Source organism: Arachis hypogaea, chromosome 19 (assembly GCF_003086295.3).
Source record: "Arachis hypogaea cultivar Tifrunner chromosome 19, arahy.Tifrunner.gnm2.J5K5, whole genome shotgun sequence".
Lineage (NCBI taxonomy): Eukaryota > Viridiplantae > Streptophyta > Magnoliopsida > Fabales > Fabaceae > Arachis > Arachis hypogaea.
Window position 1 is genome coordinate 4,635,695 of NC_092054.1, and position 14,901 is coordinate 4,650,595.

The 14,901-nt window shown below is 27.1% G+C and overlaps 1 protein-coding gene across 1 annotated transcript; it reads left to right on the forward strand.

Annotated features, from left to right (window-relative positions):
• The first annotated feature begins 11,385 nt into the window (after positions 1 to 11,385).
• LOC112777714 (dehydration-responsive element-binding protein 3) lies at positions 11,386 to 12,478 on the forward strand. Its single transcript, XM_029295667.2, has one exon. It carries the CDS (start codon positions 11,457 to 11,459, stop codon positions 12,249 to 12,251), a length of 795 nt encoding a protein of 264 aa, XP_029151500.2. The 5' UTR covers positions 11,386 to 11,456; the 3' UTR covers positions 12,252 to 12,478.
• Positions 12,479 to 14,901: the final 2,423 nt, after the last annotated feature.

Sequence of the window (14,901 nt, forward strand, 5' to 3'; positions counted from 1 at the left end):
TGTAATTTTTTTATATTTTATATTCTATCATTACTTGATTTTTTTAAATAATTTTTTAGGCTATATTTATTTGCAGAGACTGCAACAGAAATTGAAAGACTAGAACTCAATAATCAATATCATGTTATTGAATTAAAATTTTAATTTTAAACACAAAATTCTAATATTTTCATTATGAGTAGTTATCCCTTCGAAAGTGAGCATGCAGGGTAGTGAACTTTGATTCAATAAAGCCTTTTTTATTTGAGTTATATGTATGTATGTATATGTATATAACTATTAGTAATGGATGAATTAAGAATATAAAATAATTTTATCTAGTAATATTCATGAGAGTTAAATTTAATTTTTATTGTAGTGCCAAATAAAAAACTTAATTAATAATAGTCAAAATGTTGAATATATCGAAAATTTCTTTGATGAAGAAGAAAATGATTAGATAAAAAATAAATATTCTCAATAAATTAATAAAAGTAGGTGCATTGTATATAATTTTTTTTTTTATTTTTACTTTTATAAAAAAACAACATCGTTAATTGTCCATTCAAAAACATTCTTTACCGTAAATTACTCAAATATATATATTGTTATCTAAAATATTTAAGCTGTTATATAATAAAAGTATATAAATAATTATCCAGGCTAGAGCCTCTCTATTAAAGGTCAGATTGAATCAAATCCATGTTGGAATAAAAGAAGCATATAATATATGTAATTTAAAAATTAAATATGGATATATAAAAAAAATAGATATTGGAATGAGTAGAAGACGGTGGTGTGTGTTGTAGCATGGAGTGTAGACAAAGACTAATGATGATGATGAAGTCATCGGAGATGTTTGATTCGAAATTGAACCCATCACATACATAAGGAAAAGTATAGGGTAGCAACATATTATCTGACAATTTTTGCCAACTCTTATTTATAATTGTGTTTTATGGAAGTATGCTTGTGGATGTGTCTAATAATTAATATATTTTAAATACATATATAAAGAGACACATCCAGAAAATATATCTATAAAGACACTTCTATTAAACACAGACATTTTTATTAGACACATCCACGAACGCACTTCCATGAAACATAATTATAAATAAGAGTTGGCAGAAGTTGGCAGATATGCTGTTGGTAACGTAGCGAAATCGCATACATAAACATTTATTTCATGTTCCAACTTGCTCAAAATCTATGTTCTTTGCACGTTCTCCATCTTATATTTTAAACGTGTCAATGAATTGAATCAACTAGTTACTACTCCAATAATTATAAGATTACAAAACGGGGTGAAATGATTTTCATTCAGAAAACGATGAATGTAATAAGAGTAAAGTATCGTTTTTGTCTCCAATATTTGTTTGTAGTAAGTTTTAAAATTGTTTTAACATTTCAATCGTTCTATTTAAGTCTCAAACGTTTCAAAACTGACTCAATGTTGTCCTGTCGTTAGGGATTTGTTAACAGAATTGACGGCGGGACAAAATTGAGACGATTTTGAAACGTTAGGGACTTAAATAGGACGAAAACATTGGGAAAAAAATGATACATAGAAATAAATTTTAATTTTATTCTTCAATAATATTAATTTTTTACTATACATAGTATTCAATTATTTTTTAATCACATCTAAGTAAATTACACTTAATCATATTACTTTTATTTTAAATAAATTATTTTTTTATAATTTTACTCTTAAAGATTTTTAGTTATCATGAAATGTTTGTAGAATGACTTAGTATATAAACTTACAGAAAAAAATTAATATATATACAATAAAATATAAATTATACCTTTTGTATGTCTCTAATGAATTATAATTCTTTAAAATTATAAAAAATGAAATTTATTTAAAATGAAAGTAATGTGATTAAGTGTAATTTATTTAGATGTAATTAAAAAATAATTGAATACTATGTACAGTAAAAAATTAATATTATTGAAAGATAAAATTAAATTAAAATTTATTTTTATGTATATTATTTTTTTTCCTAACGTTTTCGTTCTAGTTAAGTCCCTAACGTTTCAAAATCGTCTCAATTTTGTCCCGCCGTCAATTCTATTAACGGATCCCTAACGGCAGGACAACATTGAGTCAATTTTAAAACATTAGGAACTTAAATAGGACGATTGAAATATTAGGGACAACTTTAAAACTTACCCCAAACGTTAGGGACAAAAATGATACTTTACTCAATGTAATAATTATATAGCTCATTAATATATATATATATATATATATATATATATATATATATATATATATATATATATATATATATATATATATATATATATATGACTTATTATGAGTTAATAATTTGGAAGAATAAATTCAGCAGAGATGAATATGGAAGATTATGATTAATTAATAAGCCATATGTATGTGGCTTGTGAGAATTGATCAAAAGGGTTATGGGAAGAGTTGACAATTATTGTAGTAGTTAATTTAATTAGGTCATATGTCCAATATTACTAATTTTATAACGTCACATTCTTCATATCACATTGGCTATAATTAATTAATTAATTTAGTGTACTTTTTAGTGGTTGATATTATTATTATTATTATTATTATTATTATTATTATTATTATTATTATTAAAGTTTAGCTAACATGTGCCTCAAGGACACATAATAAAATTACAAATTAATAAAAATGATTACAAAGTTCTTACAATTTATATTGGTTAATGTGCTAAGCTTAATTTCTGCTAATATTTTTTATCTATACGGACAATTAATGTTAATCTTAGTAATTATGAGTTAATGGTAAAATTAATTTTCGAAAGATGAGTTATTTTTCAATGCTATTCTTAAAAAATTTTATCAATTAAATTAGTTTTTCAAAAATTATAAATTAATTATTTTTGTCCTTCTGTCAATTAAATATTTTCGTTAACGATTGATGATATAAAATATTATTTGATAACATACATGATACCTAGCATGTCGAATTGGACGCTAAATAAATATTTTTATAAAAATTTATCAATTTAGTCTATTTTTTAATTGAAAAACCATAATCTTAATATAATCTAACGATACTAAATTAATATATTTTCATAAATATATTTGTTCAACCTCTAATTGGATATGCTAGGTGTTATGTATATCTATATCATTAACTGTTGATAAAAATTTATATGTGATGAGTGATTGAAAGACAAAAATAATTAATTTATAATTTTTAAAGGACTAATCTAATTGATAAAATCTTTCAAAGACAAGTTTAAAGAACGAGTAATCTTTTAAGATTAATTTAATAATAATAATAATAATAATTTTTCCCATAGGGTATTTTCGGTGAGATTATCCATTGGACTTGAATAAGAATAACAAGTGCTAAAATACTTGAATAAGAATGAAAAAAAAAAAAGTCACGTTAATTAATTTTCTCTATGCTACTTTAATTTATTATGATGATGTAATTATTAGTCAATAAGCAAGAAATAAACAATTACGGTATTAAAGATTATTCCATTAATTATCAAGTTTACATTTAAAAAAAAAAAAAGTATGTATCTCAGTGCATAATAAACCTATCTAAGATAATCAACCACGTGAAATATGAAAGATCTAAACAGTTAGAATATCGAAATCCCTTGCCTAAGTTAACCATTTACTAACTCAAATTAAATGATCATGTGATCAAGACAGTGTTGGATTCTCATTTTTTAAAGGCCTTATGGCTATCGAATCTTCCATTTAATTTTTTTTCTTAAATTATGTCCACGTTAGTTTGATGCATTATGGAAACCAACCCCTTAAAAATAAAAATAAAATAAAAAAGATAAGGCTTTTCAAGTAACCACCTTTAATATTATTTCTTTATGAGTACCATGGTCTTGCTAATAAGTGTCTATTGATACTATACATATAATATTTTCATAGAAAATGATGTAAATTTATTTTATATATTTTTTTTGAAAAATTATATATTAAATGTATTTTCATTTTTGTTAATACTAAAAAGATAAAAAAAAATTATTTTATTTAATATTTATTAATTATTATAATAATTAATAAATAATAAATACTAAATAAAATAAATTCAAACTGTTTTTGACAATTTAGTTGGTTACTTTCTATTTTATATTCAAGACATGCCAATAATGGAAAGTTTGGAAACCAAACATGAGGAGGGTTCTTTATTTTTATTTTTTAAAAAGACTTTTCAAGAAACCAGCTCAATTATTTTTCTTTTGCAAGTAAACATGTCAGACTGTAAGAGTAGTGACAAATTGGGAAAAAATTAAAATAAAAAACACCCTTACATGTGGGGCTAATTTTTGTTTTTATATAAAAAAATATTAGTATTTTTGTGAAAAATAAAATTATTTAGAATTACAATTAAATAAATTTTGTAGGTAGAGAATCAACACGTAAGGATATGTTGTTCACATGGTAACATTTATGCGTGTTGAATACGTGATAATATTCTGACTAATACGTGAAAATATGTTAAATAATTTCTACAATACTATAATACACTAATAAAACATCACCTATTAAAAATAATTTCTGTACATGAAAATTTGGTACCCATCAATTGAATTCGTCAAAATTAAGATGTATCTCAAAATTCAATAAGTAATTTTAAATATATATTTATAAATCGTCTTTCCAAATTGGAATCTTATGTTAGCCACCATGATTTCTTTAGACCCATTTTATTTTATTAGAAACTTAATTAAGAATATCCATCTTCTGCTTGGTCATAATTAAACAACTTCCTAGTTTTCTTGATTTGTCCTATATCTTTTGTAATTTCGAGGCGTGAGAATGATTACGTGTATGTGAGACAAATGCTAATCATAATGAAAACTTGCTATTACTAATTATTTATATTCCCGGGGTCCATTATAAAATGTTATTATTATTAATACTTGTCTTTTTTTTTTCTCCAAATTAAAATACCAATTAAATAAGACTTCCATTCCACAAGCCAATGCTACTGTTCATGTCAGTGGTTGAATCATAGCATTAAAAAAAAAACATTATTTTGTAATATTATTGTACCATATATAGTGTTTACTAAAGTGGTAATGCATATGTGTGGCGTATTTGGAATAATTAACAATATAAAAATCAGTAATTATAAAATACTTCAATTTGTGTTGAAATAGTGAATTTGATATTTTAACTTCCATTATAAACAAGAATCCCAAAACAATAATTCATGTTGAAGTGTCACATCTAATAATACATTTCAAGAGCTATGTTCCTAAGTCTTAACTCCTAACTCCTAATTAGGGTAAAAATAGGACAGGCTTTATTTTTAATAGGTCTGGTCTATCATGTAATTGATTGACTTGAGTCTGATTTGCAGTTTGTTATAAATTTTTTTTAAAGTACTAAATTTAATTTGTTATTCATTTTGGATTGGCCTGAAGCTTGTTAAAAAGTCTGCTAATTTTTTTTTACAAAAATAAAAATATTATTTTAAAAAAATATTTTTTAATAAACATATTTGTATGTAAAATATTATATTTAATATTTATAAGAATTTTTAAACTTTAAAGTATTTAAAATATACAAAACTATTTATAATTAAATATAATAAATTTAAAATATCTCATAATTTTATTAATAATAAAAAAATTATTTATATATGTAATTATATATTAAAAGGTTCAGACAGACCTGACAGGTTAGATCAGGCTAATTAGTGAAACTGGACCTGACCTATTAACATAATAAAGTTTTTATAACAGTCTAAGTCTATGCCTATTTTATAATAGACCAGGTCAAGTCAGACGAAACACAGACCAGGTTACAGGCCCCTGACAGGTCACCTAGCCTTTTTCCACCCCTAACTCCTAAGCCTCTCTAGAGCATTTACATTCCTATAGCTAAGAATATTATTAGGCTTTATTTTGAGTTGTTAGTTAATTCTTAATACACACATGACACAACTAAACAAGGCAAGCAAGAAAAATGGTAGAAATTTTCTTCATCTTTTATAAGAAACTATAATTAAGACCCTAATAATAATGGGTCTAGTTGGACAATCAAATTCATTCCTAGTATTATTGCTACCTATGGTAGAGATATGGCCTATTATAAGATATGTTCATTCCTCATTACTCATAAGAAAGGACATAATATAGGATAAGATTCTAATTCCTTCATTATCATCCTAACAAGTCATTATTATCTAAAACATTAATGCAAAAAATAAAAAGAAAATAAACCTAAGAGGAAGACAAGGACAAATGGTGTATTAGTCTTTGCCCATGCTTGTGGAACACCAATTGGCTGTGGATGTTTTATTATAACTAATAACAAAAGTGAGTAATTACTTTTTTGAACATCAAAGTACATATGGTTTTCTTGATTTTTTTTTTTTTTTACAAATAAACCAACGTTAGATTTCTACTCTTACAAAGTATAATTGTCTAAAAATATAAAATAACATCGTGATCTCCAAAAATTTGCTTCATCCGAAAATTAAATGCTTTTGCCCCCTAAAAAAAATATCTGAACTTTTTAACATACATTTACTAAAGAATTTATTTATTATACTAATAAAATTTAACTCCTATTTTTTTTTAGATTTATTTATTTCACTCCAAAAATATCATAAATCAAATCAATGCATAAAAAATAAATGCATTTTAATACTATTAAGTTAACTAAAATTAATAAAACGAAATTCGTATTAGACAACTTCACTTATTTTAGTCGAAATCCGGTTATTTAGGACATGATCAAGTCTGATCATAAAAAAAAAACTTTCAAATAAAATATATCAAAATGATTCCTAAAATATGCATTTTGGTAAAAAAAAATTTAGGAATTACCATATTTTTTAATAAAGTCTATTCAACCTTTTCTAAAAGAATATGTAGTTTATTTTTTATAATATGCCAATTTTTTATTAGTTAATATTTTAATTTAATTATTAACTATATTAATAACTTGAGTTGTTTAAATTTAACTAAAATTAATATTTTAACTATAATAGAATTAATTGTAATTAATTTATGGGATAAGTACTTTTTTCGTCCCTAAGATTTGAGGTCAAAATTAAAATCGTCTCCGACCTTTTTTTGTTATTAAAATTATCCTCAACGTTACAAAATGTTATAAAATCGTCCTTTTTTATTTTATTTTACCAAATTACTCTTATCAATTAATAAAAATAATATTAAAAAATAAAAATAAAACCCCACCCCATGTCTCTTCAGTGTCTTCCCTCCCCATCCCCTTCTTTCAACCATTTCTGCTCTCATGGACCCCTCACCGCCACCGCCATCTTATCTTCTGCCCCCCTCCACCTGCACCCCCACTCCCTTATCTCTTCCCTTTCTTCTCTCTCCATCCAAGCAGAAAATCTCACAACAAACTCAGATTATGCAATACAAACAGAAATTTCAGTTCACACAGAAGAAGAAGATGAAGAAGACGCAGAAGAAGAATCAGATTTCTGTTTCCTAGTCCAACCATAGCAGCAACAAGCAAAATCAACAGAAATGGCAGTTCAAGCAACAATTCATCAATCCTCATTGTCAAGTTATAGTTACAAATATGCGGTGCCATAATTTCAGCAACAACAACAAAATTCATGCCAAACTTCAAAAATCATGGATGCAGAAGAAGAACTCGATGCAAACTCATATTCAACAAACAATTCCACAACAAATTTGCAGAATGTATCAACAATTTTAGATCCAGATTTTTAATTCCACATCCAAACAAAACCGCATCAGAGATATCTTCTTGCAGGAACAAATTCAACCAATTTGAACATACAAACAACCCAAATTTCAATTCTGCAATCAGATTTCCTGATTCAGGGACCAGCTTACCTGTATGCCGGAACGCAACCTTTGAATGCCGGTGGTCGTCCGTGGCAGGGAACAAATCCGGTCGAGGACGAAGCAGCAGCAGATCTGACAACAGGTAGCGGCACCGAGGACGGCACCTCCGTGAAGGGGGAGTAGATGCTCGCGACGCCCTGGGTTGATGGAGTGGTAGCAGCGACCGGCACCGGAGAACATAGAAGACACAGTAGCAACTGCAACAACAGTAGAACTAGCTGCCAATTCCAAAACCTCCTTTTCCTTAATTTTCTGCCCTCATTTCCTTACTCCAGCGATGGCAACGGGACCTCACTCCTGGTGGCGGTCTTCCCTTGGAATCGAGACGGAGGACAAAGCGGCGAGGGTTTGCAGGGACAAGTGGCGGCTTCGGGAAGAGGCAGGGAGAACTCGAACAGCGAACAGCGAACAGCGGAGGGTCAGGAGTTGGACGGTAGCGGCGGTGCCTCCATGCAAGTTTGCGACGGCCGGTGGCATGTCCTCCCCCTTTCCCTTCCCCCTACTTTTTCCCTGCCCCCACCCTCTGCGTGATTCCCCCTTCCCCTTCTCTTTTGTTTTCTTTCTTTTTTTATTTTATTTTATAATTTTTTAATTATTTTTATTATTTAATAAGAGTAATTTGGTAAAATAAAATAAAAAATGATAATTTTATAACATTTTGTAACGTTGAAGGTGATTTTAATAAAAAAAAAGGTCGAAGACAATTTTAATTTTAACTTCAAATCTTAGAGACGAAAAAAGTACTTATCCCTTATTTATTATAATATATCATTATATGATTTTCAAAAGTATTAATAAATTTTCTCTTTCAAATCTTTTTTCTGTCGAACAAAACAAAAAGCGTAGGCATGATAGATATTCAATTAATTACAGTGGTAAACAAGATTGAATCCAAAATCAGGATTTAAACATAAATTTCAGTAGTAAAAAAAAGATGAAAAAAAAAACAACTAACTCTTCCATAACTTACATTATAATATTTTTTGTGTGGGCTTTTCTCTTTTAAGAATGAAATAGATTGCCGTTGAAAATACCGAAGCTAAAAAACATTAGAAAGTTTAAAATGTAAAAGACATATATGTATGTTGAGGTGAACAATGGTCTATACTAGTAAAAATGAAAAATTCAATCCATACAGAGAGTGATAACCGTCATGTTGAGAGAAAGAAGAATATTATGATTTTTTTTTTTTTTTTTTTGAACGGACAAGATTTGGGGGAAAATTTTGTTTGTTAATATTTTTTAAAATATTAATTAATAAAAAACTAAAATATATCATTTAGATAAGTTACATATTATTTAAAAAAAATTAATCAAATTCACTTATTTCTTTTAAAAAACTTTCATCCAAAATTAATTTTTTTGGGGGCTAAAGTCTTATTTCTACTACTTTTATTTCATATCGCAAAATTGATCAAATATTTGAAAGGGTCTGATTATTTACAATAATTATGTTGAGTTTTAACCCGGTGTTGTTTTTTATTTTTTAAATAGAATTATCTACATTTAAATCAATTAAATTCAACAATTAAAAATTAGTAAATTGAAGATGGATAATATTAAGACCACTAGCTAATTCATAAATTAAGACCCTTACTACACTAATTTCTCATTAATCACTGATTAGTTGGCATATTTTCTAAAATAACATTATTTATACATAAAATATATTTTAAAAAATATAAATATCAAAATAATATCAACTAATTTAATGAGAGTAAAAACTCACACATAACTTTTTTATGTAAAATTGTTAGTTAATAATTATTAAATAATTTAATATATTTGATTAAATTATTATTTAATAATATTTAACTAATAACTTTATATGAAGTCGAACATTAGAGAATTATTAGATAAAAATTTAGTCAAATCATATGGGGAGACTATGCTATTTGAGCTATAACTCATTGGCAAAAAATTTAAAAAGATATGTAACTCGAACCTGCAACTTCTTAATTGAGTATGGGGAGTTTATGCCATTTGAGCTATAACTCATTGGCGACTCTTGATGATTAATTTTACATGAATCATTTAACAACTATCAATGATTAATTTTGCGTGAAGCCAACTGCACATGAATTTCACCAAAAGAAAAAGACAATTTGAGGCTTGAGGCCAACGGCAACGGACACAAGAAAGGTGAGATGTGGACTTAGGCAAATAACTGATGAGGTGGCATTTAATGAACGTTGTCAGTGCTATTTTCTCTCTTGTGGGGCCCTCTTCTTCTTAGTGACTCATTCCTTCATCACACCCTTTCATATAAACACTACTTGTCAAAATTTAATATCATCTTTCACCCACTTTTTTTATTGCTTTGTTTTTTTATCATTCACATTTTCTTATATCACTCATTCAAAAATAGTTAACATAACATGTTAAAATTAAGCATTTTTAATTACGTCATGCAAAGTAACAACTGTTAAATTAACTTAAGTTATATATTAAATGTACGAAAATAGTAACAAACAAGAATGATTATTTGAATTAAGAAAAAGAAAGAAAAGAGGGAGACAATCAAAATCGCTTTCCACTCTGCACATAAGTCCATGCACACAAACTTCCACTGCAGACTTTGTCACTCAGATACACAATTTCAATCTCACTTTATAAATTCAAAAACGTTAGGGTTATATGAAAAATCAGTTATTAAAATAATTGAGTATAAAATGTATATTAAAAATAAATTAAATAATATATATTTATATATAAATATATAATAATTAATTTTATAATTAATTTCTTATATACACAATAATACTTTTGTTATAAATTTCATCAAATCACAAAATCTAACAAAAAAATTTAACCTTAAAAATATTATTCATGTTTATTTTTACTGAATTAAAGTCTTTATAATTTAATTTATTGGCTAATGATACATTTTTAAATAGAACTTAAATTTGGAACGAATTAATATTTAATCTATTGGAAAGAAAGATACAGTAAAAAATAAAAAATTCTCATAATTTTTTATAAAAAAATAAATAACAAAGCTTCTTAACAAAATAATTTTAAGGCATTGGATAATTCATAATTTTTTTTATTAACAATAGTGATTTTAAGAGAAGAAAATTTATATATATTCATATGATTTAATTAATTTTTAGTATATATTTTATATTTTTATATATATTTTATATAAATAATTAATTTAATAATTAATTTTTAAGTATACATAAACATCAGTTAGATTAAGTATTTATTAAAAAATAGCTAATTATTGATTTATTTTTTGTAAATATAGAAGTGAGACTCAAACTCGTGAATATAAAAAGTATAACGAATAGTGGAAACTTAAGTACAATCGACTTCACGTGAAGTTGATAACTGATAATCGTTAGATAATTTGACTGATTTGACTAAATTTTCATCTAACGGCTCTTATTTATCAATTTCAGGTGAAGTGGACTGCACCTGAATTTTCACCGTAACAATTATCTTTGAAAGAGTAAAAATTGAAAAACATATTATTGGTACTTGGTAGGTTAAGTGTCACTGTAGAGAGAGAGCGTATACCGTATCCTTCCTTTATTCACTTCTACTACTTATACCCTTCTTCTCTTCTTCTCTCTTTTCAGTTTTCTCCTCAACACAACATTCTTTCTCTTCTCTTCTTCTACTTCCACAATGACACTAACAACTTCATCATCTTCTTCTTCTTCTTCTTCAGAAACATCTACTACCAGCACCATTTCACCACCACCCTCACCCTCACCCTCCTCATCTTCTTCTTCTTCCAAGAAGCAAAAAACAGAGCATGCCAACAAGGACCCCAAGAGACCAAGAGACTGCAGCAAGCACCCCCTCTACCATGGCGTCCGCAAGCGCAATTGGGGCAAATGGGTCTCCGAAATCCGCGAGCCTCGCAAGAAATCCAGGATTTGGCTTGGAACTTTCGCCACGCCCGAGATGGCTGCCAGAGCACACGACGTCGCCGCCTTGTGCATCAAAGGCCAGTCCGCCATCCTCAATTTCCCCGAACTCGCCGGGACACTCCCTCGTCCAGTCACGTGTTCCCCACGTGACATTCAAGCTGCGGCCACAGCCGCAGCCTCCATGGTCAAATTTGACTCTATTGCTGCTGCCGAACAGCCTCAGCTCCACCCAGACACGTCTGATGATGCTGAGACTTGCTCGCAGCAGCAAGAGGCAGAACAATCGCCGTCGTCGGAATCGTCATCATTGTCAATGTCTAGAGAGACGGATTCGTCTGAACTGAGCGAGATAGTTGAGCTTCCGAACATTGAAGATGATGAAGGGTTTGACTCGGTTGAGTCATCAAGGAGCGAGTTCATTTGGTTCGACATGGTCGATAACTGCAATGGTTGGGTGTATGATCCTCCAATGGGGTTAGAGGGTGCTGAATTCTGTGCAAATTTCATTGCTGATAGTAACTCTTTGATACCCATTTGGGATGATTGAAAATTTGGATCTTTTTTTCATATTCACTTTGCTTCACCACTTTTGGCACTGTCATTGTACTATAGAGTAAGTCCTCTCTTGTTTTTTCTTTTCTTAACCATATGATATACATGATCATGTCATAATGTCATGTGGATAAGAAGAAAAAAATAATAGATACAAATATATATATATTAGTAAATTGGATTATATATAAACTTTTAATAAAATTGACTATTTTGTGCCTATTTCTAATTCTTCTATTCTAATGTTAGGATATTTGGTTTTTTTTTATCCTTTTCTTTTCTAAATTATTAGAAAGGTTCCATTATTAACAGATAGGTATCTTCAATGGTGTGTTTGGCTACATTTGATGGGAGGGTCACTTCCATGGCTGTGATTATATATATACTACAGGAAACATTTCAAGTGCACCAGAGAGTACCGGTACACCAGTTGTTTTAACTGTTGATTTCAATTAATATATATTATATATATTTTTTATAATTTAGATCAACGGTTAAAACAACTGGAGCACCGGTACTCGCGATGCACTTGAAATGTTTCCTATATTACAATATATCTATCATTCATATCACATAACTTACCAGCTACTACTCTAGCAACTTATGTTGAAGAATTCAATTATTTATTATTCTCTCTTTCACTATTAGAGTATTTAATTATTTGGTAGCTTCTTTTATTGTATACTAGTAAAAGAAGATGCGAATGGTGAACAAATTACGATAATGTTAGAAAAGTAAAAAAAATAGTTAAAATTTATTTTATTTAACATTTATAAATGTTAAATGAAATAATTTTTGATTATTTTTGACTAATTTTTTTATTATTTTTTATTCTTTAACTACAATTGGTAGTACTGATTTGTACAGATTTTATTTTGAGGTTGATGCTTCCTTCTTTTTTGCTTAGTTAAAGATTTTGCAGTTTTAATTGCCTGAGGGGGGATTAGGTCAAAATTAATTAATGAGATTTATTGTGTTAGAAGAAAAAAAAAATGGCTACCTGTGAAAGTGAAGGTTAGTGAAATAATTAATTGGGCTAATTAATTTTAAGTAGACATGGCTTGAATGTGAAAATAATATTAATATCATTCAACAATGACTATGTCAAGTTATGAAATACATACACCAATAGAAAATAAATAATTAAATATTTATTCTGGATAGGTGGCCAGTGATTCAGTTTTTTGGTGTATCAAACTAGCAACTGACATTAAGAACAAGTTGTTTTGCAGTTTTGGATCGGAAGTTGATTTGCATTTAAAATCTGTAAATCAATTTTAAGAAAGAAAAAAAAAATCAACTTGAATTCCATCCTTTCATATTCTCATGAAATTATTTTTCTTAAAAACTTAAACTAATAATAAAAGAAGATACATCATGAGTTATTTTTGCATAATAGACATTTTTTATTTGTCTTAATTTAAATATTTTTATTTCTAAAAAAATTAAACTCTAGATATTTTGAATCGTAAAAATTTTAACATCATATTATAAAATTATTTTTTAAAAAATTTAAATTAATAAAAAAATATTAAATAATTATATCTATGGCACATATCTAACATACTAAGTGTATAAAATTTAATTTGATGTAAATGCTTATTCACCATCATTTTAAACTTGTCTTTTTAGACATATATATATTCAATTTGGTAATATTAGAAAAAAATAATCAAAATTTATTTTATTTAATATTTTTAATTATTATTATTAAAATTAATAAATATTAAATAAAATAAATTTTAATTATTTTTTATTACTAAATATTTCCGTATTTAACTAATTCAAATTGATCAGTATACAAAAAGTTAACGGCAAGACACACAATTTTAATTTCATCTATTATTGTATTTACAATAATGCTAGGGAATCAAGATGCTTTCGGCAAAAAATCAGCTAAATATTTTTGGGTGAATTTAAAACTTTTACATGGATGGTACTTATGCTAGGCATTAGAATGTTCATTTTCTTTGTAAATTGGATGGTTTTGAATCTGTTTTCTGATTTATTATGTTTAGGCATTTGGAGAGGGAAGGAGGGTGAAGAGACGAAAGCTAATTGAATCAATTTCTGTGATTCACGTTGCAATGATACTGAACGTATCTCCTCCTAATTTGAATATGGTGAAACATTTAATAACCAATATTTTAAATCATAAATAAATAAAACTAACTACTATATTTATAATTAATTAAATTGTTCTATTCTTGACTGATTTAGAATTGGTTCCATATACTTTTTTCCTTGTATTTATAAAAGGGGCTTTTATTGATGAAGTTACTTAGAGTACATATTTTTTAATTTTATCTTCAATAAATGCACTATGTACAAAAACATTGAAAACTTTAAAATTTTCAATTTTTTATTAAAAACTTTTTATATTTAACACCTTATAACAAGTATCCTTTTGTTAGTTAAATCCTTATAAAAATACCTTTTAGAAACTCAGTTCTCATTTTTCACAACGTTTTCAAAATATTTACACTCAAGACAAGACTCAAATTAACTAAATAATTATGAGTACGCCTTCTCTTATTATTTTAACAAAATTATTGATAAAAATTCAGATGCATTCAATTTTACGTGAAGTTGATAGTTAAAAATTATTAGATAAAAATTTAGTCAAATCAGTCAAATCATCTAAT

What these genes read in the sequence shown, in the direction of transcription:
- LOC112777714 (XM_029295667.2), top strand. Translation starts at nt 11,457, where the DNA reads ATGACACTAACAACTTCATCATCTTCTTCTTCTTCTTCTTCAGAAACA.